Raw genomic sequence first — 26330 nt, forward strand, 5'->3', positions numbered from 1 at the left:
CAATAATATGGTCACCATGGAAGAACGTTGTGACGTTTAAAACGTCGCCAAGGCAAAATAGGACTAGGAGGATGCTGAAGTTGTAGACACAAAGTACGCATCTAGGGGGGAACTTGAGCAATAGCCATCATAAGACAGAGGCAGCCGGTATATTCATTGAAACTCTGTTGCTCGCAAATTATAAGACGGATACACAACTACATGGCACTTTAACAGTATTCAAAAACAAGACACACAGCACTGTATAAAGCATGAAAACTAAAGGTAAGTGTAGACGAGGATATGTAGAATATAAAAGATGTGATTTTATTACTGGCAAAAAAACAAGTAGTCTAGCGCTTTAAAATAATAAAATATTTTCTAACATGAACCATTTAGTAAACTTTTCCACAATAAAGTGGATAATATTAAGAAACGTTTGTATCAAATTTTACTTTCTCTGGTTTTAAATTCGCGCTTTTAACTTTATATAGAAGTCACGTGTTTCATTCAGTTAAAGGTCGTCGCTAAGTGGCGAAAAATCGAAAGCTTTAAATTCGTTTGAGTACACGATATCACAGGCCATGTGGTCCATATAAACAATACTAGGAATCAACGATAAAGTCTTCAAATTCTTACATGGCTGCAATGGCAGAAGTCAAAGGTAGGATTTTTCGTTACTGTTAATTTTTATCTTCATTTATTTCAGTTTAACTAAAATCGTATTACAATGGACGCTTTCAATTTAACATTTACTTAAATACTTTATTAATCATCTATTTTTCATTAATAAAAGCCATTGAGATCAATAAAAAGATAAACGATTTAATAACTGGGAAAGTTATTGTTATATCAAAATCAAAATTTGTAACACTTAAATGTTGTTACACAAATCTAAACTTGAAATATTTTTTGGATTTTTCTTGAACAGTCAGTTATTTGATATTTGAAATATAATCACAATGCAATGAGTATACACTACTGTAATAGCTTATAATGGATTAAATTTTTAAACCAAACATGCTTTTCAAATTCCAAATTTGATTATCTTGCACTGTACAACAATAGATTGAATAAATTAAAGTTTTTTTTAAATAATTTAATTGAAATTGATCTGTATTATACATTGTACAATAAAATTCTCATAAAACCGTAAGGCAATTATATTATATAATATAAGACTTCATTTATTTGAACAACACCTGTTACAAAAAGTATTCTAGTTTACTTTGCAATTTGGTGTGTCATTTTCTGGGACTACATATACGTTACTATTTCATTTATTTCTATCCCTAACCCTAAAAATAAAGGGATGATAGATGCTTTCTTGGTTTTAATCTACTTCAAAATAATAATGATACGATATATATTCCGTGTTATCATATATTCAAATTTTTGAAAATTGTTAACTCGTCGCAATGAATCAAATCTTCCAGTTATAATGCACATTTTCAAACTTTTTAAATTGAAATCAGGCAATGCAATTATAACAGGGGCGGATCCAGCTATTTTAAAAAGGGTGGTTCCCAACCCAAGATAAAGTGAGGGAGTTCCAACCACATGTTCCTATTCAAATGCATTGATCGTCCCAAAAAAGGGGGTCCAACCCCCGGACCCCCCCCCCCCCCCCCCCCCGGATCCGCCACTGCAATACACAATGAATACATAGCGTATGTTCTTCTCAACTATTGTATTAATCCATAAAGTTTATGTCTATTTTAATGACAACTGAATTTCAATTGAATACGGCAAAGTTTGTCATCGACAAAACAAGATTTATAAACTCACTGATATATCTGCATATAAGATTTCATCAAACATTTAAATAACAATCCAAATCTTAATCTACAAATTTACAGTTTCGACCCATTAAACGAAAACAAGTAATGTTTATGGGTCGTTGTTTCTGAGCGAGCACCGTGAATACATTACTAAGTTGATCGCAGTAATATGATTGACACTTTAATGTAATGATCTAATAACTAAATAGACTGTCAAATTATCATTTGGAAACATGAACATTTAGAATAAAAGTAACTTCACAACCATTGTGTGAGACAAGAAGGATCTGTCAAATTAGTTAACTCGTGGTGTAAGAAGGGGGTACTGGAAAGAAGACACATTCTCACATTTACAAATGGCATATCTTTTTAATGAATGGCGTTCATCACATCTTACTATCTTCTAGATTGCCTTTCTGTACCGTGTAAAAAACAAAACACATTTAATTTTAGTCATTCGCGTTTTCGAAAATTAAAAGAGTATATAACGAAAATACGAGAAATACAACTGGTATTAACATATTGTCCTTTTCTTCTTTATTTGGCTTTGATTCCCCAAAAACTTTGAAGTATGCAATTCCCAATGTATTAAATCCCCACATCCATTTTTGCATCTCTTAAATACTTACTAAATGATCCGATTAGAAATGACAGACACTAAATGATGACATTATGTAGAGGAACAATTGTGAAAAGTATTAGGACCTTCCAATACTTCCTAACACATTCAAAAGACAATTTTTTTTCTGTTTCAACCATTTTTTTCATTTTTGTCTCCATGTATAATCATCAACATTTCATTAGTTAATTTCACTATTTCTAAGGAGAAAATCGAAGGCACTCTTTCCGGAGAGTGAAAGAAAAGCAGGCCAAGAAACTTCCAAATATACAGGAGCGTAAAGGATCACAGGACGAGAGCGATGAAGGTGATCCGTGTTTAGGATATGGGATACATATAAATATAATATTCACTTGCACGGTTTGACAAATATCATCAAGATCACTTCAACCCCTTTATATTAAACACAAGTTGTTCTCAACTTACTTTAGATATAAATAAACAGAGGTGTTGTCAATCACGGAGTCAGAAACTCAACAACAAGTTAAAAGCAAAAGATATCTAGAGATGAACCAAACTTGGCGTGGAGTATTAACCATTGAAATGGCAACTCTTAATCCCCCTTCCCCCAACAAAAAAAAACAAAACAAAAAAACAAAAAAACAAAAAAACAAACAACAAACAAACAAAAACAACAAACAAACAAAAAATTAACAAACAATCAAAACACCAAGGGAGACATGGTATAGATATATACGTCAATTAGAAAGTGACTCAACGGCAATGCAAAGCATAGGTCATGGATGCCAATGAACGGATTGCCGTGAAGGTAGCTTATGGTTCACACAAAACAAATACTGAATAACCCGTTTACCGACAACATACTTGTCCTTCCGCGTCAGTAAAACATTTGTTGAGAACTATTTTCTCCAAGAAAGTCAAAAGTTGAGGACCTTGAAAAGTTAATAGGGTTGTTAAAATATAAAGTAATTTTGAAGTGCATTGTACCTGTATGTGTGTCATTTCACTTCGCTATATAATCATTATTTTTTATTGTTTAGTTTATTTGGTAATAATGGAAGCATCTTATGTTTGTTTGCACACTCAATAAAACTATTGTTTAAACAATCTTCATGTGATCAATTTTAATAGTATTCAATCTTATAGCTTGAGTATATAGTTTGAGAAGTTTCAGGCGAAAGTAATATATTATATCATTTCCTTTCTCAATTTTATTACTTTTCATTTATTGAATACTATTGTCCTATCTAGAGTTTGTTTGCCTTTTTTATTCCAAATATCATACAACTATTATTAACATATTTGATCTTTAAATTAGTGTTACGATGTTTTAAAATAAAGGAGCATGTACCATAATCTCTTAGATGTCAATAAAAATCATAATTGCATTTTAAATTAAAAAATAAACTCATATGATAGCGTATTTATCTTCTTTTTAACACAAGAGGAAAATAATGATTTAGAAAACGTCCCAACCTGCGACAGCAAGATGCCATACTACGGCCAAATATTATGACATCCCAGACATTTTCTTCACTGAGAACGATATATATTATATGCAGAAGTTTTAATCAGAAAATTATCAATCTAATATTTAAAATTCTGGATCCCAACGTCCTGAAAATCCATGAAATATTTTCCACTGGACAATAGGTAAACAACAACCAATCTCCACTCCCATTTTGGTATAATTTTGAGATCCCTCTTTTCACCTTCTATGAACTGCAATATTTTCTTTTCACCTGAACTGTTCGGTACGTCTACATTTTCATGAAATAAAACAACAGAAAAAGGTTGTACTGAAGACGGGAAGATTAATACACAGAAATGGTAACTGACGCAACGTCAGATATTGCTACCATTAAAGTGTAACAAAAAAAATGACGTTAAATTGGAATCGCGCACTATCTAATTCTTCCTGCTTTCCTTTTTGGGTAAATGCAAAGTATAACACACAAGTATAAATGCCGGGAGTATCCAATCCAATATGATTTTATTAATTAACATAGGATATTCAATTCTACTGCTAGTAATTATGTGTTTTTGGAGGAATATTGCTGCATTATATATTCAACCCGAGTATGATTTTATTCAAGCCATACAATAGCTTATAGTTATGATACTGAAGTTTTCTTACTTTTTGATCGTCTTATAGATGTGGAGACAGCCATGTAAACCAATACTGAAATATATCACGTCATAGAATGTTCATGCAAAATTTCGAAGAGTTGAGTGAACATTTCGCGAATTGTTCGAGTTTTATGTTTCGAGTTTGTTACATGGGACAACGCTAAGTAAACGTTTTTTTCGGATAATCTGTGTCTTCCTAAGCCTATGAATATTATATTTTTATTCTTTCTCTGTCATAATGTGAAAATTTAAGAATTAATCTCTATTTTCATGTATAACTTGAAATATTTATTTCACAATTTCTATAAAAATTTCCCTGTCAACTTGAATATTTACTTAAGTAACGCTATTTTTCGTGGTAGTAGCAATATCTGACGTTGCGTCAGTTCATTAATCTGAGTTGTCTGCCCTTTATACCCAAAACGAACAAGGATCGTGTTCCAATCCAACTGAGTTTTTGAAAGTCATCCAAGTACCTATAGATATGTGTATTTATTTATTTATTTATTTGATCTCTCTCTTTACCATGGACAGACAGATATCAGACGAAGACCTAGGGTTATCAATCATGACGAAGTACACGCGTACCATACTGTTAAGATTCTAACTATTTGATCACTTTGTCAATACTATAAATGGAGGTAAATAATCTGAAGATTTCAATGTTGAGACAACAATTATCTCGACTTTGAAACCTCGACGAAGTTACCCTACAAAGTATTGCTGATTAAGACATTTTGTAGAATGTACAGGGGGTCCTGATAAGGACTGCTACTTTAGTACCAAATCTAATTTCTCAAATATTTTGCTTATTTTTGCCACGGACATGACAATATAAGTCCAATGTTTTGATCATTTGAATAAAAAAAGAATGATAAGTTTTGTAGATTTATATAGATACCCCTATATAATACATTAATATTTAGAGGAACTTTGATAAACTGCCAAACTGCTTCGTTTTTTGCATCTTTTTACAGCAACAGAACGAGATATTTTTACACATAACTTTTTTTCCAATCATTTTTCTAAACATGCTAATGTACTCGATTAAAAAAATATTAATTAAGGCCTTCATCAATTTACCAAAAATTATATGTTCTTCTTAGTCATTGGAATCAGTATCATTATCCTAAATGACTTCCACTGGCACCAGCCGCAATGCTTGTTTACAGTCGGTCCACACATTCACAATCCTCCTTGAATCCAGTGCTTAGACCTGGTAGACTTATCTATAATTTCAATATAATTTGTCCCAAACGTAGTACACTACACTGTTATAATCTTTTGAGACAGAGCAGGTGCGTTATATCAATTTGAATTTATTGACTAAATACATGCACTACGAACTAACTGTGTTCTCGGGCCAACCAGGAGTGTGCATGCTACCGATGTCAGTAACTTTGAGAGGATTTTCCATCTCGCTCGGTCGATTTTTTTTATATTTGAACTGACATACCCCTCTTGAGCCGCATACCTGTGTTGGATTATATCACCTAGCCGATCAAAGACCGACAGAAATTAGGACGCAGACAGTAAAATCAATATCAACAAGTATATAGCTATTGAATAATTAAATCTTTAATATTCCCTGACAATTAATAATAGTATGTGTGCCAATTAGAATGATTACCTAAATAAATGAAATTATAATATCAAACTTAATAAAGTTTAGAAACAATCAGATATATCAGCAAGTTACACTGTTATAATATTCTCTATAAAACAAGGGTTGAAACATGACTGTTGGCTTGTTTTTTTTTCCGTTATATCAATCTTATATGTATATAATACACAGGATAAATATATATTTGAAAGCATCTGCACTCATTAACAAGTTATACATCCACAAAAGCACGCTCACTACACATGGTGATGGTACTTTCGGTTTGTGAACTTTCCGTTTTAAAGTTGTCTTTTTGGGTCTCGTTTAAGGAAGTAGTCAACATTATACTTTTAGAATATATTTATAGTACATCTTGTCTCGGTAAATACAATAAAACCAAAAAATTAAATAGCTTGGACTTGGAATATGTTCTACATAATTAACGGGTTGAGTCTATCAACAGATCCATCGAGATGATATTTAATAGTCTTAAAGACGTGTAAAGTTGTGAAGACTTTAAGCCAGTCTTCCGTGGGAAGGAGTCTTCTCCTAAACATGACAGCGGTCGATATCATTAATGAATTAGGCCCAGAATTCTTTGAGTGTACGTAACAGTGGAATATAAGTTTTATTTCGAACCCTAAAAAATAAAATTTCAATTTCTGTGATTCAATAAATATGCATACATCAATTTGCTTTACGCTGATTTCTTTTTAATGGAATAATTCTCAAGTGTTTCGGTTAACGACGAAATCAAAAAGGCATAGAAATAATGTGTTTATATTATATTTTTGAACTGTCGTACATATGTTTGCCATTTTCGTTAGTTGGATAAATAATTTACACCATTTGTTTTTCTTTCTGATTACAGTGGAGTATGAGAGAATTCGACAGTCTGGAAGGTAAGTCTTCTTATACATAGATCTAGAGTAGCCGTGTAAACTGAGTGATCCCCAGTGACAACAATTTAGGATCAAAGCTGATGGCAATTAAACTGAATACATGTTTATGATCACTTTTTGGTTTAAACCTCCTCACCTCCGACTCTCCAACATTACTATATTTCCCCCGTCTGAATGTGTACATGTTACGATGGCAAACATACCACTGGCCGTGTCAGACAGACATAAAATACCACAATTCATTTCAGACAAAACATACCATTAATCGTGTCAGTCAGACATAATATACAATAAGTGCCAGTCAGACATATAACATACCACTGGTCGTGTCAGACAGACATAACATACATTTACCACTGGCCGTGTCAGTCAGACATAACATACCACTAGTGTCAGTCAAACATAATCTATCACTGGTCGTGTCAGACACACATAAAATACAAGTAGTATTAGACAGACATACCACAATGGTCGTATCAGTCAGACATAGCATATCACTGGTCGTGTTCAACATAACCTATCACTGGTTGTGTCAGACAGACATAATACCATTAGTCGTGTCATTCTGACATAACTACCCTTATCGTTTTAAGCAAACATAATGGTTGGAAAGTTGTCTCATTTGCACTCAAACCACATGTTTTTATATCTATAACATACCACTAGTCGTACCAGTCAGAAATAATATACCGCTGGTCGTGTCAGACATACATAACAACCACTAGTTTCAGTCGGGCATAATCTGTCACTGGTAGTGTCAGACAGTTTTAACACAGCACTGGTCGTGTCAGATAGACACACTATACCATTGGCCGTGTCAGTCAGACATAACATACAACTGGGCGTGTCAGACAAACATAACATACCACCAGTTTTGTCAGTTAGACATAACATACCACTAGTCTTGTCAGTCAGACATAACATACAACTGGTCGTGTCAGTCAGACATAACATACAACTGGGCGTGTCAGACAAACATAACATATCACTAGTCTTGTCAGTCAGACATAACATACCACTAGTCTTGTCAGTCAAACATAACATATCACTAGTCTTGTCAGTCAGACATAACATATAACTGGTCGTGTCAGTCAAACATAACATACCACTGACCGTGTCAGTCAAACATAACATATCACTAGTCTTGTCAGTCAGACATAACATACCACTAGTCTTGTCAGTCAGACATAACATACAACTGGGCGTGTCAGACAAACATAACATACCACTAGTCTTGTCAGTCAGACATAACATACCACTAGTCTTGTCAGTCAGACATAACATACAACTGGTCATGTCAGTCAAACATAACATACCACTGACCGTGTCAGTCAAACATAACATATCACTAGTCTTGTCAGTCAGACATAACATACCACTAGTCTTGTCAGTCAGACATAACATACCACTGGTCATGTCAGTCAGACATAACATACCACTAGTCTTGTCAGTCAGACATAACATACAACTGGTCGTGTCAGTCAAACATAACATACCACTGACCGTGTCAGTCAAACATAACATATCACTAGTCCTGTCAGTCAAACATAACATATCACTAGTCTTGTCAGTCAGACATAACATACCACTAGTCTTGTCAGTCCGACATAACATACCACTAGTCTTGTCAGTCAGACATAACATACCACTGGTCGTGTCAGTCAGACATAACATACCACTGGTCGTGTCAGACAAACATAACATATCACTAGTCTTGTCAGTCAAACATAACATATCACTAGTCTTGTCAGTCAGACATAACATACCACTAGTCTTGTCAGTCAGACATAACATACCACTGGTCGTGTTAGTCAGACATAACATACAACTGGGCGTGTCAGACAAACATAACATACCACTAGTCTTGTCAGTCAGACATAACATACCACTAGTCTTGTCAGTCAGACATAACATACAACTGGGCATGTCAGACAAACACAACATACCACTGACCGTGTCAGTCAGACATAACATATCACTAGCCCTGTCAGTCAAACATAACATACAACTGGTCGTGTTAGGCAAACAACTGTCTTAAACTGGCGCGTACGCAATATACTTCTTTTTTACAATAGTAGAGGGCTCAGCCATGGGATAGATTTGTTGAAATATGTCATTTACCTTTAAACCATCATCCATCCACAATATATATATCTTTTAGACTCACACATATATATATCTTCTATGTGTATTACATGCGTATCTACGGATACAGACAGATACAGCGATTAAATGTTGTTTACGTAACGACAAGTGGCAAGTATTTCATTCAAATTCCAGACAAAAATAAATTAACAATAAATCTAACAACAAGGCTCTATACAAAGTGGTCCAACCGCGATGATGGAGTGGGAAAACATTGGGTATGTTGGATAAAAGGCTCGGGATAAACCATCTACGGACTACGCAAATACCTGTTGCACATGTTTTGTCAAGTGTAGAATGCGTGGCGCTTTTGCATATACGAAACACCAGGAGCCGATTTCACTAAAAAACTTACGACTAAGATTACTCGTAAGTATACTGATGTGTTCATGACTTAAGACCAATCTTAGTCTTAAGTTTTTTTGGAAAGAGACTTCTGGATTTAAAGTTGAGTTGAAAGTCCCAAATGACAATTATACAGTCTGCAAATTTGAATAAGGCCGTTCAATGGAACTATGTGATTTTGATTCTTAAACAGAGTGTCTCTTTTGACAACAAACCACTAAAACTTCTTTTCCACAAAATTCAATCTTAGCAGACCAAATAACATACATGGCAGAGATTTGTCAAGTCTTTCCTTGGGTAAATATAGGCATTTATATCAATTGCTTATATTTGAATATGTAGAAATTTCTAAACCAGATCAATATTTGAAAAAGTAACTTAATGATGCGTCAAACGGAAATGTATTGTACTAGTATATATATAAAGTTTTAAAATTCTAGTCGTTTAAATGAAATTTTAAATCAGATCGATAACATATCCACCTTTTAAAACAGTCTCTTCAAATAAAACAGTCCAATTTATTAAATGTTATTAAACAAAATCAAAATCCATAAAATAACAATACTGCCATTCTGTAGTTTATATATTGTTTAACGACACGGTTGGTCAGTAAACAATATGTCACAAAGCATATACAATTTCATCACTATTGTGTATTAATTATACATTTAAATTATTAAAACATTAATATCATATCTAATTAAAATTTTTGATCCGTTGTCTGATAAAGTGCACTGATAAGTCTTCGAGTTTAATATGAAAATTATGTAAAGTTTGAAGTGCATGGCTAAGCGTTGCTGGGGAGCATCGTATGGGGCGACAGAAAACGAAGGCGTCGGAGACGTTGGTACTTCCGCCTATCAACCAATCCCAATTTCCGAGTTTGAATCATCGGACCACGTAAGTACAACTACGATTGCTACTTTTTACACAATATTCCAATAGCTGCCTTACAAATGTTGCATGGTTACACAGATATTTACTCCTGCTGTGAACAATTTTGTTCGTGAAATCGACAAACACATTTGAAAGAATGGCGTTTCTCCTTATAGCTGATAATGCAACTTAATTATTTCTAGAACAAATCTAGTTGATTTAGAGGTTTTTATCGGCTTTCTCACTAAACTCAGTAGAAGGTTCCATCTATAAGACATTGTTCCCTGGTACATTCGGTCTGTTTGACATGATCCAGTGATATGTACCATCTATATGACATGGTTCCCTGGTACATTCAGTCTGTTTGACATGATCCAGTGATATGTACCATCTATAAGACATGGTTCCCTGGTACATTCAGTCTGTTTGACATGATCCAGTGATATGTACCATCTATAAGACATGGTTTCCTGGTACATTCTGTATGTTTGACATGATCCAGTGATATGTACCATCTATATGACATGGTTCCCTGGTACATTCGGTCTGTTTGACATGATCCAATGATATGTACCATCTATAAGACATGGTTTCCTGGTACATTCGGTCTGTTTGACATGATCCAGTGATATGTACCATCTATATGACATGGTTCCCTGGTACATTCTGTCTGTTTGACATGATCCAGTGATATGTACCATCTATATGACATGGTTCCCTGGTACATTCTGTCTGTTTGACATGATCCAGTGATATGTACCATCTATAAGACATGGTTTCCTGGTACATTCGGTCTGTTTGACATGATCCAGTGATATGTACCATCTATATGACATGATTCCCTGGTACATTGGGTCTGTTTGACATGATCCAGTGATATATTCCATCTATATGACATGATCCAGTGATATGTTCCTTCTATAAGTCACGATACAGGGGTACTATGTTCTCATGTCTGGCACGATCCACTGGTATGTCCCATCTATGGCATGATCCTAGGATGTGTACCATCTATTACACATGATTTTGTGGTATTAAGTATGTTCCTTCTGTCCAGAAGATCCAGGGATATGAACTATATACCTAACACGACACAGTGGTATGTCCCATATACCCGACACGACATAGTGGTATGTTCTGTCTATAGATATAGGAAGATGTGGTATGAGTCACTGTCTGTCTGACACGACATATTGATATATTCCGTTGGTCTGGCATGACCCAGTGATATTTTCCGTCTGTTTGACGCGACATAGTGTTATGTTCCGTCTGTCTGACACGACATATTGATATGTTCCGTTGGTCTGACATGACCCAGTGTTATGTTCCGTCTGTCTTACATGACACAGTGGTTTGTTATGTCTGTCTGACAAGGTACGGTGGTTTTTTCCGTCTGTCTGACACGACACAGAGGTATATTCCGTCTGTCTGATACGACACAGTGGTTTGTTCCGTTGGTCTGATATGACCCAGTGTTAAGTTCCGTCTGTCTTACACGACACAGTGGTTTGTTATGTCTGTCTGACACGACACAGTGGTTTGTTTTGTCTGTCTGACACGACACCGAGGTATATTCCGTCTGTCTGACACGACACAGTGGTCTGTCCCGTCTGTCTGACACGAAACAGAAGTATATTCCGTCTGTCTGACACGACCCAGTGTTATGTTTCGTCTGTCTGACACGATACAGTGGCTTGTTCCGTCTGTTTTACATGACCCAGTGTTATGTTCCGTCTGTCTGACACGACACAGAGGTATATTTCGTCTGTCTGACACGACACAGTGGTTTGTTATGTCTGTTTGACCTGACCAAGTGTTATGTTCCGTCTGTCTGACACGACACAGAGGTATATTCCGTCTGTCTGACACGATACAGTGGTTTGTTCCGTCTGTTTGACATGACCCAGTGTTATGTTCCGTCTGTCTGACACGACACAGTGGTTTGTTCCGTCTGTCTGACACGACACCGTGTTATGTTCCGTCTGTCTTACACGACACAGTGGTTTGTTATGTCTGTCTGACACGACACAGTGGTTTGTTTCGTCTGTCTAATACATCCGATGGTATGTTACATCTGTTCTATACTTTCCTGTGGTATTTTTCGTCTGTCCGACATTGATCGTAAGTACTAAGTGTCTGAAACGATTCAAAAGAATGTACGTACCACTTGTTTGACGCAACCAAGTGGTATGGTGTGCATGTCCTTAATAATTCGAGCCACTTGTAGGCATCATCTTTCCGACACGTGCGTGTTTCAGCAATCTGATATAACGTGTTGGATCTGTATCAGTTGGTTGGTTCTCAGTTGAAAACTAAACTTTTATTCATAGACGAAGCTTAAAATTCAAGTGGCTTCCAATTTATTGTATAAGCTGTCAGACATGACTTGGTGAAGTGTACCAGCCTGTCTGATTTTTGTCGGCTTTCCTTCAAACACAAAAGTGTGTGAGTACATGAAACAGTGTCTGTCACTATTCAAAATGTGTATTTGTTGTCTGGCACGAATCAGTGCTGTGCATTTTCTATGTTACAAAACTTAATGGCGTATATTAGCTGTAAAGAAAATTCATTTCATTTTACTTTTCTTATAACTTGACAAACATTAAATTTCAATTCTTAACGAAATGTCTCTTTGGTCTTCAATGTTCTTAGTTGAGTTGTGAAGCAGGTAAAATAACACCGGTACGTTGACTTTTCTAGTCGTTCTGTATTTCAATATCTACACATTCCACTTTAAACGTTTGTTTTACTTTTTGTACCTTTATTTACAGAGACCGTTATAAAGATCTTTCAAGACCGAAAGAACAAAAAATAGAATGGTGGACAAACGTTGGGTAAGTACGAGTTTATCAAAAATAATCTTTCCTTTATTCTCTGAACCCCATAAATTGAGATTGAGTAATAACAGCACAGCCACTGACTGTGCGCTTTTCTGCAATGGTCAGTTTTAACTTTGAAGCACACCTTCAATCATGCTCTCTTTTCCAAAAACGTTTCCTCCTTTTAAAACTGTATTTAAATATTATCACTCTGTTCTAAACATATGTTATATATTTTGTTATAATCTCAAAGATTAAAACTCGGTAACCGTAATTTTACAATAGTTATAGAGATCTAATGAGATTTAATAAATTATTAAAATATATTATTCTCAGTAGTCTGGTGACAGGTATCAGATTTAAATCTTCAATTAAAGCTGATATTATTATTCAAGGAACGATTCAGAAAAAACAATCGTTTAAACTGTTATAATATCTTAGGAAAACTGTTTTAAAGTTATTAAATACACCGTTTAAGTTTTGAATTTAGCAATGCAATCAATTGAAATCTGATGTAACACTATCATTTGAGTAACTGTACTGACAAGGGAGTGCTAACCATTCCCCATGTAGCCTCGAATCATCCTCAAATATAGCATTTATTGCATAACAAAGCTCTGGATTACTGACACTCTTATCATTAGACAAATACTATGAACTCAGTAGGAGCTTCAGACCCAAGTCTACGAACTGAAATATATAACGATGACGTTAGTGTAAATGTAAGACTACTTTATTTATTAACTCCATACGGAACCGATATGTATATGTTACACTAATGTAAATCGTAAAGCCTTTCATTATATCATGATCATAGTTTTCAAACCATCACAATACAGCGAAGATGTCACAACTCTTGTCAAATTAATATGTTCGTATACTGGCATTAGAAAATGAGACAGAAAATGCTTCTTAAATGATACCTTTGAAAATAATATTAAAAAGATCTAAATAATCACACAAAAAAATAGCTCAGATCAAAGTAACATAAAATTTGAGTTTCGTTTTTTTTTTATATGGTTTGCCATATTAACTCGAACAATTTATTTTTTATATTTAACTACGGTCTCTGATTACTAGTAATAGTCCGAAAAGTACGGTTTATCATGGATCCATACAGAACTAGGGTTTACAAAGAATCGTTACAGAATTGTGGTTTATCGGGAATCGTCAGTGAACAATGAGTTCATCATAAATCTTTACAGAACTATCATGGTTTATCGAGAATCGATACAGAACTAGTGTTTATCGAGTATCGATACAGAACTAGTGTTTATCGAGTATCGTTACATAAATGTGGTTTATCATAAATCGTCGGTTGCCGAAATATTGTTTATGATTCAAATCTTTACAGAACTATGGTTTATCAAAAATCAGTACATAACTAGGGTTTATCATGAATCGATACAGAACTAGGGCTTATCATGAATCGATACAGAACTAGGGATTATCATGAATCTATACAAAACTAGGGCTTATCATGAATCGATACAGAACTATGGATTAAGGTAGCAATACACAGTTAGGAAAAAAACTTGAAATTGACACTCATAATTTTTAAACACCCTCTTTCCCCTCCTGTCTTACAAATAAGGCTTAATATTTGTGTTATGCAAGAAAGAGAATCTTCCATAGATTTGATTTCTAATGGTCATAATGGTGAAATATAATCCTTTTTGGGTGTAACCATGGCAACAATCTGCATTTCTTTGATACAAAATATAGCAAAAAAGGGGGGTGAACCTGTCACAAAAGTCTCCAAAATTTGGTCCGAAGGAAAATTTCAATCAATTTCAGTGATACCTTTCCTGAACCCATAGGTTTATATCTATCAAGTGGTCCAAAAAAAAATCATATGCATTTCCGCTCGTTTTTCCATAAAATTGAATTGAAAAGATCGAGCGCAAAATCTTTGTTGATAAACATCACAATAATTTATGGACCTACGGGCGGTACGGATAGGGAAATACGGACTGTCAAACAGATAAATAGCCTATAAAACATGCTGAAAATAATCTAAATGTTCATATAAACCCACTAAGAATGCTGTATTATTCTTCAATTATCTAAAAATCAATTTTATTGTACAAAAACTTTCATATTTAAAAAATTCACAGGGGCCATAATGCGAAACTAAACTTCTATCTGTGTATTGCTACCTAATATGAATCGACACAGAACTAGGGCTTATCATGAATCGATACAGAACTAGGGATTATCATGAATCAATACAAAACTAGGGCTTATCCAATCTAATTAAAAACCGATCTCTCATCGCTCCTGTTTCTGATATGTCGCGTGGGAGATCTAACGAAACCCACTTTGAGGTCACATGTGAGTGACCTCGTAGGTGTGTCTTTTTCGACCAATGAAATTGAGTCTTCCACGATCTTGGAAGTTTAACGTAAGGCAAAGGGATGTAACTCATTTTATTTACGACGAAATCGCCAGTCAAAATAATTCATAAACTTTTTTGATTGGCTTATTAATAGGTCGTCAACTTATTTGCATATATTACTAAATTCATAACTTTTAGTTCACTCACATGTGACCTCAAAGCCGGTTTCGTTAGATCTCCCACGCGACATATCAGAAACAGGAGCGATGAGAGATCGGTTTTTAATTAGATTGGGGCTTATCATGAATCGATACAGAACTATGGATTAACATGAATCAATACAGATCTAGGAGGGATTATCATGAATCGATACAAAACTATGGATTATCATGAATCGATACAAAACTAGGGCTTATCATGAATCAGTACATAACTGGTGTTTATCATGAATCGATACAGAACTGGGATTTATAATGAATCGTTATAGAACTGGGGTTTATTATGAATCTTTACAGTACTAGGGTTTATCATTAATCGTTTCAGTATTAGAGTTTAGCTTGAATCGTTTCAGAACTGGGGTTTATCACGAATCGATAGAGTACTGCGGTTTATCATGAATCGATACAGAACTAGGGTTTATCATGAATCGTCACAGAACTGGGGTTTATCATAAATTGATACAGAACTGGGGTTTATCATGAATCGATACAGAACAAGAGTTTATCATGAATCGTTACAGAACTAAACTTTATCATGAATCGATTCAGATCTTGTGTTTGTCATGAATCGTTACAGAACTATAGTTCATCACGAGTCGTTACTGAACTGAGGTTTATCTTGAATCGTTACAGAAATATGATCTATCATGAATTGTTATAGATCTATGGTTGATCATGAATCGCTACAAAATTATGGTTTATCATGAATCGATACAGAACTAGGGTTTATCTTGAATCGTAACGAGGGTTTATCATGAATCGCTCCTGAACTGGGGTTTGTCATGAATCGTTACAGAACTATGATCTGTTGACTGAATTGTTATAGAACTATGGTTTATCATGAATCGCTACAAAATTATGGTGTATTTTGAATCGATACAGAACTAGGGTTTATCATGAAACGATACATAACTATGGTTTATTATGAATCGATACAGAACTCGGGTTTATCATAAATCGAAACTGAACTATAGTTTATCATGAATCGATACATAACTAAGGTTTATCATGAATCGTGACAGAACTATGAGCTATCATGAGTTAATAAAGAACTGGGGTTTATCGTGAATCGCTACAAAATATGGTTTATCGTGAATTGCTACAAAACTAGGGTTTATCATGAATCTGTTCCTGCTGTGGCTTAAGAATTTATGTAAATTTTATGATTTTTGAAACTTTCTAGAAGTTACGTATTACTTATTATTTCCATGTTATTTCCCTACTTTCAGCCCAAATGTGAGTTGGGGAACACAGGAAATGATGTGGCCAGTGTCCAGAAGTATACCAGATGCCACTGATCGAGTTAAAACTTTAGCCTCTCCAAAGAAAAATTTCCAAACAGGTCAAAGTTCAGGAAGGTAGGAATGAGAAAGCAGCGTTAATGAAATTTCTAGCATGTCTAGTAAAAATAACTAAAACTGTAGTTTAACTTTTCACCTGGTTATTACTCAGATTAAATTGGGACCAAAAATAAAATACAAGTAGAGCAGTTTGTCTCTGTCTGTATTTAGTCTTAAATGTTCGTTGCTAAGATTAGTTCACTTTAAGATTATTGTATATTCCAGTACACAACAAAACTTAATGTGTATTGAGAATAGTACAGATGTAGAGGATTAATTAAATCTGTAATCGCCTTAATATGGTTTTAATATCGAACATGGTGACTTTTTCGATGGAGGTATACAAAATTAGCTAAAAGTTTAATGGCGGACGATGTAAAGTTTGATTATGAGAATTGGATCGCTTTCACTGTTAGGAGATTATGAAGAGGAAATTGAAAGACCCCCCAACTGGGAACGCGTACGATATTTAGCTAAACCTAAAGTAATCAAGAGAAATGGGTCGTTCTATCGTGCACAGTAAGTCAAATAATTCTATTTACAAACTAACAAAAAAAAAAATCCATTATCAAAACATCTAAGCATGATAGTTCTAGGTTTCCATGTTTTGTAAACGGAATTTTTAAATGCGATAAAAGAAATAGAAACAACTAATTTTTTTCAGAGAAAATCTAGAAGTTTATTGAGTTGTTATCTGTCAATCGTCGTTCTAAGCCGTACGCCGACCTATAGTCACTGATAGTTGCTGAAATTTACCTCATTTGGTCTCTGATATATGGATAGCTATCTTATTGGCAATCATACCACATCTCTTGTAAATCTAAATTTTGTTTTCATTTTAGAGTATGTCATTTTTTATCATAATTAATCTTGTCAACACGATATATGCCATTAGGGTAACAATTTATTTTTAAACCGTTCACTGTACAGTAAGAACAGTAGGTTATCTTAATTTCAATGTAAATTAATGTTTTGCGATCTGTTATGTTTTCTTATTCATGTTTGGCAAGATGTTACTAGTATCCGTCTTCATTCGGACGTAGGGCTTGTGGGTGTCCGCTTTGTTTCTTTTTTTGTAATTTCATAAGGGAAAATGATAATAAATTTGTCATTTGACAAGTCTCATAGTATATGTCTGTTTACAAATTTGTTTCAAAATGTTCTATCTTAATTATATTTGGTCAAAATATATATTCTAAGTAACGGAAGGGTAATGTTTTGTTTTTCAGTCATAATTCTTCCAGGAAATCAAAGCAATTGGAAATGTACAATGCTAACATGTTTTCATAATTCGTTTTGAATAGGTTTTTGTTCAAGAAAGTAGGCCTTTAAGTAGATTTTTTTGTACCATTTCTACAGCTATTTGACGTTAACAATCAACCCAAATAAGATCAAATAACCAACTAAAAAGTATTAAAGATCGAATTTGGTTGGTCGGAAGGAAGGAATTGGTCAAATTTTGAAGTGGAAGCCCTATATATATGAACAATTCAGATGATATTTATTCTCAAATCAGCTCAATAATTTGAGAGATTTGTTCAAGTGTATTACTTGATGAAAAGTTGTGGTTGCAGATATGGCAATCCCAAGATTTGTTCTGTTATTGAAAATGAAAATTTTGAAAATCATAAATCAATTCAAATCCATTGGTTATATCAATTATTAGTGGTCCACATTTACCTTAGTGTTGGGTTTTTTTTTTTAAAACTCATTTGGACAAAATTTAAGCTGCATCTGGACAATGGGACAGTGACAACCGACTATCTAAAATCCCTTTAACATACTTGTTGGATATGAGCATTTTACAATTTGAACTGTCATGTTTTGCCACTATTTTTCAGACCACTGTTTTACTACAGCTGTGGACGAGCTTCTATGGTATGGGAGCTAAAACCTTTACAACAACAGGCCAATGTTAGGGTACAAGAACTTTCTAGATCTAAAGAACTACATAGAGACCACCGAGAAAACAGGTAAATTATTCTTTATGATCTTAGTATTTATAAGTTTTAGCACCTTTTGTAGCACCTCACTTGCTTTTGGAAAGCTGCATAGCAAATCTTTCAAATTGAAGTTGTAAAAACAAATTAAAAGCACGAAAAAAGTAGGAGATCCTGGATTTTGAAAAAAATAAATATATAGCAATGTAGTAGTCATTAATCGCTTTTAAGAAACCTTCACATTGAAGTTTTTCAGTTTGAAAATCATTTTGGTGAAGGATTTCTCTAGAGTGCAGGCAAATTTTAGGAGGCTGTTTGCTTGAGGGTTCCGTGGTTTTTATGTCTGACTTTTATTGGATCCCAAAATAGTTTTTTTTATTCAACACTGGTATTAAAATGAAAACGTGAGAGTTACAAGTGTGCATTGGTTATATATAAATACATTGTATTAAAGTTTAGTTCAACAAAATAATTCCATTAGTTTCATCCTATCTGAAGAGGTTTTGGTAGTCTTAGGATTATTTTAATTTATAAAAATAGACATATAATGAAATCCTCGATTTAAATAAAATAAAATTGCTTTACACATAAATATAATTTATTGCTACTCAAATTGATCTTTATTATTGATCTGATTTTGTCTTTACTTCTAACTTATTTTTGAACAGAGAAAACGTTTACTGGAGAGATTATTACAAGTACATACAACAGTAGGTTGTCATTGTTATATATTGTCCAATAATCTTATTTTAATATTATAGCTGCTTTAACATAATAGTTACGTTTCCTATACGAAGAGTCTCCACCAATACATAAATAAACTCATCATAGATACCAGGATTAAACTTTTGTACGCCTGACGCACGTGTCGTCTACAAATGACTCATCAGATACGAAAGAATAAAAAAAGTTACAAGTGACAAATTAAGGCTAATATATATAAACATTAGAATGCTATTACCATGCGTCTCATAAGATTTGTCACACAGATAATTGTAAAACGATATTCGTAATTTTATTTTCATGCTTTAACTAATGCTAGCAACTTATTTAAGTCATTAACCAACCATGTAAGACAAATAAACAATGGCCTAATGCTAGCAACTTATTTAAGTCATTAACCAACCATGTAAGACAAATAAACAATGGCCTAATGCTAGAAACTTATTTAAGTTATTAACTAACCATGTAAGACAATTTTCAAAGTCGTTAACCCTTAATTTAGCGGAACAAAACGAAATTCAAACCTGATCTGCAACTCATCAAATTTAGCTAACATACAAAAATTCAGCCCAATATCTGAAAGCATTTAGAAAAAAAGTCCGTATAAATCCGATTTTTCAAAAAATTATCAAAGTCCAAAGGCCAAAATTACAGCAAAAATTTGCCAAGTGAAACAAAACTTAAACTTGATCTGTAACTCATCAAGGGTAACTCACATACCAAAAATCAGCCCAATATCTGAAAACGTTTAGAAAAAAGTCCATATAACTGTGATTTTCAACAGTTTATCAAAGTCCATAGCCCGTAATTTTGGCAAAAATTAGCCAAGCAGAACAAAACTTAAACTTGATATGTAACTCATCTTGGTTAACTCACATACCAAAATTATCCCAATATCTAAAAGCATTTAGAAAAAAAGTCCGTATAACTGTGCTTTTTGACAATTTATCAAAGTCCAAAGCCCGTAATTTCGGTAAAAATTAGCGGAGCGGAACGAAACTTAAACTTAATCTGTAACTCATCATGGTTAACTTACATACCAAAAATCAGCCGAATATCTGAAGGCGTTTAGAAAAAAAAAAACCCGTAGTATGGTTTGTTGCGGAATGACGGAATTTCGGAATTACGGAATTACGGACAAGGGTAAAACTATATGGCACCGAAAACTTCGTTGCGGGGCAATAAAAAAAGTAAGAGACAATGCCACGATTGTATTGACGTCATAAGCATTTAAAACTAATTTCATCAAAATAAATGTGACATATCAGCACGTGACTAAATGCAGTCTGGATATCAATCTTTATCACAAAACCCATATTGCCTTTATCATGTTTATTCATTAAGCGCAGAGTTTCCTCAGGATTTTACCAATTAAAAACTGCCATTCTAAACTTTCTCATATACTCACCATTACCATTCAAGAAGTTAAATTTACTAAACATACCTTTTTTGAAAATAAATACATTGGGTTTATAAACAATGATTTCATGATGTTTTAATCAGTTTCAATGTTGCTTACTGTTTTTCTTCTGAGTTTATTTAAATTTGAGTTGAATTTTCACATTTACATCAATATTAATCATTTTTGAAATTTTGCAATATTGCTGCATGCTATTAACCATTGCCCTAATTGCCCTAATAGTGTGATTTTAGAAGCTATTTATATATTAACGAGTCTGTTGTAGTATTGTCAATTATCATATGTCTTTAGTGCTCAAGTAATCTTTGTAAGAATCGTAACCGTTTAACCATACAAGTTTATTTGCAAGAATTGTTTCTTCTGACAAAGCAAACAAAGGGTTACCAGGAGTCAAGAAGGTGAATTTTATCAAGAACATTGAATGGTTTTTACCATTACGTTATTTTGTTTCTTATTCCCTGATGCACAAATTTAAGAGTGGGAAAATTCCTTCTGTATTTGATATTTCTTAAATTTTGTAAATGTTTTGAAGACACTGCTTGACATCTTTTGAAGAGCCGAAAATGTTGTTTTTCATTGCTTGATTTTGTGATCAATTGTTTATTATGTGTAGTATATTTAGGATGCCTATTATTGTTATTGTTTTAGTCAGATATACATTTTATTATATAGCTTATACACCAATATTAATATGTACGTGTATGTATTTTGATTTCCAAATATCGTGGGAGTATTCTGGTTGAAAATTAAATCCCAACAAATGCTTTGGTTGTTTGATTTTGTCATGTCAGATATGGAATTCTTTTGTGATTTTTTTTTTAAAAAGTTTATGAACCTTCTAGCAGACCTAGGAATTCTTCTATTTTGAAATCTATTTCATGCGATCATTATTTGATATATACTTAATATCCTTTTTTATTTAATTTATTTCATATTTTAGAAGGGAATATTTATACAGCTGTGGACGTAATACACCAATATGGCTTGTCGGTAAAGGGGCACAAAATGCTGAAGACCGGCCTCGAACACGACAATTAGCCGAACCTAAACAGCCACCTAAAGAATATGAAGGAGCACGGCAAATAGAAACAATTATACCAAAATCTGCCTTGAAAGGTGAACCAAGCGAAAGAACCCAAAGTTTGTCTTTCCCCAAGAAAAGACCGGAAGGGCCATTTAGGGATCCTGTATGGTCGGTAAGCATATTTAAAAAATATATACATTCTCTTATTTAGAGATAGATAACTATGACGACATGATTAAGAATACTATTATCATTTCTTCAGATAATTACTAGGATATCTACATGGAAAGATTGGTTTTATAATTTAAATCAGTTTTTTTAGCATCATGCCATGTTTGATGTATTTTTATAGAATAATGGCATTTTTTATTTTGAAACTGACTTTATCCGCAAGAAGTCAAGCGAGCCAGCAAGGCAGATTTGTTTTAAAAATATGTTTTTGGTTAAGAATGTGAAATAAAATTTAATTGTAAGTAATACTATTTGACATTGATATGGTCATATTTGTAAATTAACTGTTTACAACACTTTGATTTTTTTTTAAATATTAAGGCTTTTCTACCTCGGAAATAAATTACCTTAGCTGTGTTAGGCAAAACCTTTAGGAATTTTGTTCCTCAATACTCTACAACTACGTACTTTATTTTGCCTTTTTAACTTTTTTGAATTCCAGCGTCAACGATGAGTCTTTTGTAGACGAGACGCACTTCTCCCGTAAATACAAAATTTAAATCCTGGTATCTATGATGAGTTTATTTACACATACACATTGTTGTGCTAGTTGTTTGGTTGTATCAGATAATATATACATGTGCATATATGTTAAAATTGAGAAAGGAAATGGGGAATGTTTCAAAGCGACAACAACCCGACCATAGAGCAGACAACAGCTGAAGGCCACCAATGGGTCTTCAATGTAGCGAGAAACTCCCGCACCCGTAGACTAGGTGTCTCTAGTTGTATGAATGACGTCACATGCCTTTCAATTATGAATGGACGCGGATAGACATGAATAAGTGACGTCATTGCCTAATATTTTCGAGTATCAGGTCCTGTCCATGATATAGACAAATATTAGGCAGTAAGATCAAAGGGAAGATGTACAAATTGCCAATAAATGTAACAATAATCAATTAATTGATTTAGTGCATCGTTAATCTTCATCCTACCTGAATGAAGTCTTAAAAAAAAAAGCAATAATTATACTCATTTGATTTATTTTTCTTATTTATGTTTTGAAAGCTCAACAATTTTAAGAATAACAAATTTTTAACTACTAAGCAAACTTTGATCATATGCGAAACAAGTCTAGATTTTTATCTACTTTTTAAGCTATATATTTTGGATATGTAAATATATATTATCTTTTTTCAGGTTCCTGTCTCTGCAAAGAATGCATCTGCAACTGAACGATGTGCTGAACTAGCTAGATCAAAATCAACTCCCGATTCCTATCAAAAACCAAAAGATGAGATGTGGCCTGTTTCCAAAGCAGCAAGGCGTGCCACTGCAACTCCTCGTGTGGATGAACTATCGAAACCTATAGTAAGAGCGTCTATGGACCATGTGCAATTTAATCCTGATGCTTTCTTAGTTAAAGAAACTGCTCTAAAAGGAGTTGTTCCCAAACGAATTGAAACACTATCTAGGCCAATAGATAGATAGTTTGTTAAATTAATTTTTTCACATTGGAAACAGTATTAATTATTTATTTATTAAGATTTTGGAATTGTTACCATCACAGTATTATTGATGTTTGTTGATACATGTAAAGTTTTAAAATGTTTTCAAAGGTGCTATCAATCTGTATCTGTGTTAAATATTTCAAATTCTATGAAGCATTTTCAATAGAAATTAACAAAAAATATGACATTTTGGAAAGCACTTTGAAAATATTTTAACCTTTGGAATTATTCATGATTGTACAGAAACCTTTATAAGCAACATATTAAGTGTAAAATATTACCAGATTTCCATACAACCAGTTTTTCTTTTCAAAATATATTCCAAATATGCACATGCAACTGTTAAAATATGTTTTGTCTTGGTAAAACTAAGGTGTAAATTGCATTTTACAACCTGGCTTGAAAAGGATTTTGATTTACACTAATCAGTATTACTTTCATGACTAGGAAACATATGATAGTTGTTTTAGAATAAAATACCCTACTTTTTATGTAATAGATCATGAACAGAAAGGTTTAAAGTCTAGAATTTTGACCTTAGCATTATTTTTTTTATTTCTCTGAACAGTGTGGGTGTGTCTGCTACATGCATTTTGCTAAATCATTTTTTTTTACTATTATTACAATTGGTCTATCATCAAGAACTGCCAGAAATTGTCATCATTCTAATGTTCGAACTTGAATTGTATGTGTTTAAATGATTCTACTCTATAATAAGTGGGGATATTTTAATAGTAACATGGTTAAATTGAAATAACCTCCTACAAATGTATTGGCAATACTTTTACAAAGACATTGTCTAAATCTGTAGAAAGATGAGCTTTACAGTCACTGCTTGTAAAACTTCATAGGTATAAATATAACTTGTACTCAACATCCCAGCAAATTTGACCTATTAACTTTCTGGCAATCTAATGAACTATCAACATTGTCAATATTGTGTAATAAATGTTTGACAATGTCATGTCAATATTTTGTAGTAAAACTAATGACATTGTAAAATATTTTGCCATTTGTTTGCCATCTTATTCAGGTTCAAATCATAGTTTTTGTCATGCTGCAATTTGTTATTTTCTTTGCACATGGTTTAGGTTTAGTCTTAACATCTATTTTATAGTTTTTCTCTTTGTGTATTTCTATGATAATTGAAAATAAATCTGCTGTTGAGCAATGAGTTTTGATTTATTCCGAAGATTTTGTACATAAACCAATGAAGTTGTGAGGAAAAAGGGACAAAGGCTGCCTAAAAATTGATTCAAAATAACAAATCTTTAAAATATGTGTACACAAACAACATATAATGCCTTTACTTACAAGGTCTACTGCATATTTGGTTCTTAACTCATTAATTTAGATTTTAAATGGGCTCAAGGGATCAATCTAAATTTGCCAATGCAAATTTATCTGCATTAATTGACAAACTATTCCAGGCTATTCCCATGTAGTGATATAAGAATTATTGAAAATGCACAGAAAGGCTAAGAACTGTCAAACTCAAACACTACCAAGAATTCATTATTTTTTAGGGTTAACAGTTTAATTCTTGATATATACAAGTCCAATGACATAAAATTCAAGCCAGATTTTGACAAATGAAATACAAACAAACCCATGACAATCAACCTGACCCTGTGTTAATGATTGCTAGGTTAAAATACATCATGTTCTTCAACAAGAAATGATTATACAATGTATAAAGCTCTTAATAGACCTTAATCAAGAAAAATAATGAAAACACTTTAGAGATTTAAAAATTTACCATACACACTTAAACCTATAAAATGACAAAGATGCACTGCTTGTTGGTCTATGACATACTCAGTGTTGAACGTACATTTGTAAAATTTCTTCACTAGTCATTCCATCTGAGGTTTGACTAGAAGTAGTTTGACCATAGATTATAAAACTTATTATTAACCTTAATCATGTTAAAACAAACTAAACAAAGGTTGTAGGACTCTATAGTAAACCATTTGAATCTGTCAGATTGCTAGCATAAATAGTACTACTGGTCAAGGGTTAAATGTTGGCACATACAGAAATCAACTAATCTTTTGTACTGCTGAATGCTAACTGCTGACCAGGGAAGCAGCAAATAGCAATTTTCAAATCTTTTGTTTGACAGGGCTTGGGATGAAACCCATGACCTTCCTAACTTCAGACAAGAATTACTTAGACAACTGAGGAAATTTCAATTTATTGAGTTAAAGAAACAGTTTAAATATTTTGGTATAATTTTTTCACTTTAATACCAACAGTTTGGTCACTGCCATTAGTCAGATTTCCGTCCTTGAAAAACATAGAGTCATAAGTTTCTTTGGCAAATGTTTTAAACAAAATTGTCTTTATTTTAAGAGGGTTGGGCATACAATCTAGGAGTAGGAGAAGGTAAAACAACAGGGCAAATAAAAAAAGCCACAGAAACCAAATATATCGAAACGGAATACAAACAATAATCCAGCAATCAGATTAGGTGCTCTTG

The 26330-nt window shown here is 33.4% G+C and overlaps 2 protein-coding genes across 8 annotated transcripts in view; one reads left to right on the forward strand and one right to left on the reverse strand.

The window, feature by feature from the left end:
- The window catches only part of LOC143073619 (uncharacterized), a 45643-nt gene that overhangs the window by 5761 nt on the left and 13552 nt on the right, over window positions 1–26330 (reverse strand). The window lies entirely within an intron of this gene.
- LOC143073618 (sperm microtubule associated protein 2-like) lies at window positions 49–25019 on the forward strand. 7 transcript variants are annotated; one of them, XM_076249291.1, is made up of 9 exons: window positions 507–643; window positions 2585–2686; window positions 6945–6975; window positions 13113–13175; window positions 16946–17074; window positions 18898–19029; window positions 19665–19706; window positions 22080–22335; window positions 23538–25019. In XM_076249291.1, the coding sequence occupies exons 1-9, from the start codon at window positions 619–621 to the stop codon at window positions 23826–23828; spliced, it is 1071 nt and encodes a 356-aa protein (XP_076105406.1). In that variant the 5' UTR covers window positions 507–618; the 3' UTR covers window positions 23829–25019. The 7 variants fall into 7 exon arrangements, with proteins under 7 accessions (XP_076105412.1, XP_076105413.1, XP_076105411.1 ...); XM_076249297.1 differs by lacking the exons at window positions 507–643; window positions 2585–2686 and adding an exon at window positions 49–264; XM_076249296.1 differs by lacking the exon at window positions 2585–2686 and having other exon boundaries at window positions 492–643.

This window comes from Mytilus galloprovincialis, chromosome 4, assembly GCF_965363235.1.
Source record: "Mytilus galloprovincialis chromosome 4, xbMytGall1.hap1.1, whole genome shotgun sequence".
Classification (NCBI taxonomy): domain Eukaryota; kingdom Metazoa; phylum Mollusca; class Bivalvia; order Mytilida; family Mytilidae; genus Mytilus; species Mytilus galloprovincialis.

What these genes read in the sequence shown, in the direction of transcription:
- LOC143073618 (XM_076249291.1), top strand. Translation starts at nt 619, where the DNA reads ATGGCTGCAATGGCAGAAGTCAAAG. An exon ending in GAATGGTGGACAAACGTTGG is followed by an intron (nt 13,176 to 16,945) that starts GTAAGTACGAGT and finishes CCCTACTTTCAG; the next exon opens with CCCAAATGTGAGTTGGGGAA. An exon ending in ACAGGTCAAAGTTCAGGAAG is followed by an intron (nt 17,075 to 18,897) that starts GTAGGAATGAGA and finishes ACTATTTTTCAG; the next exon opens with ACCACTGTTTTACTACAGCT.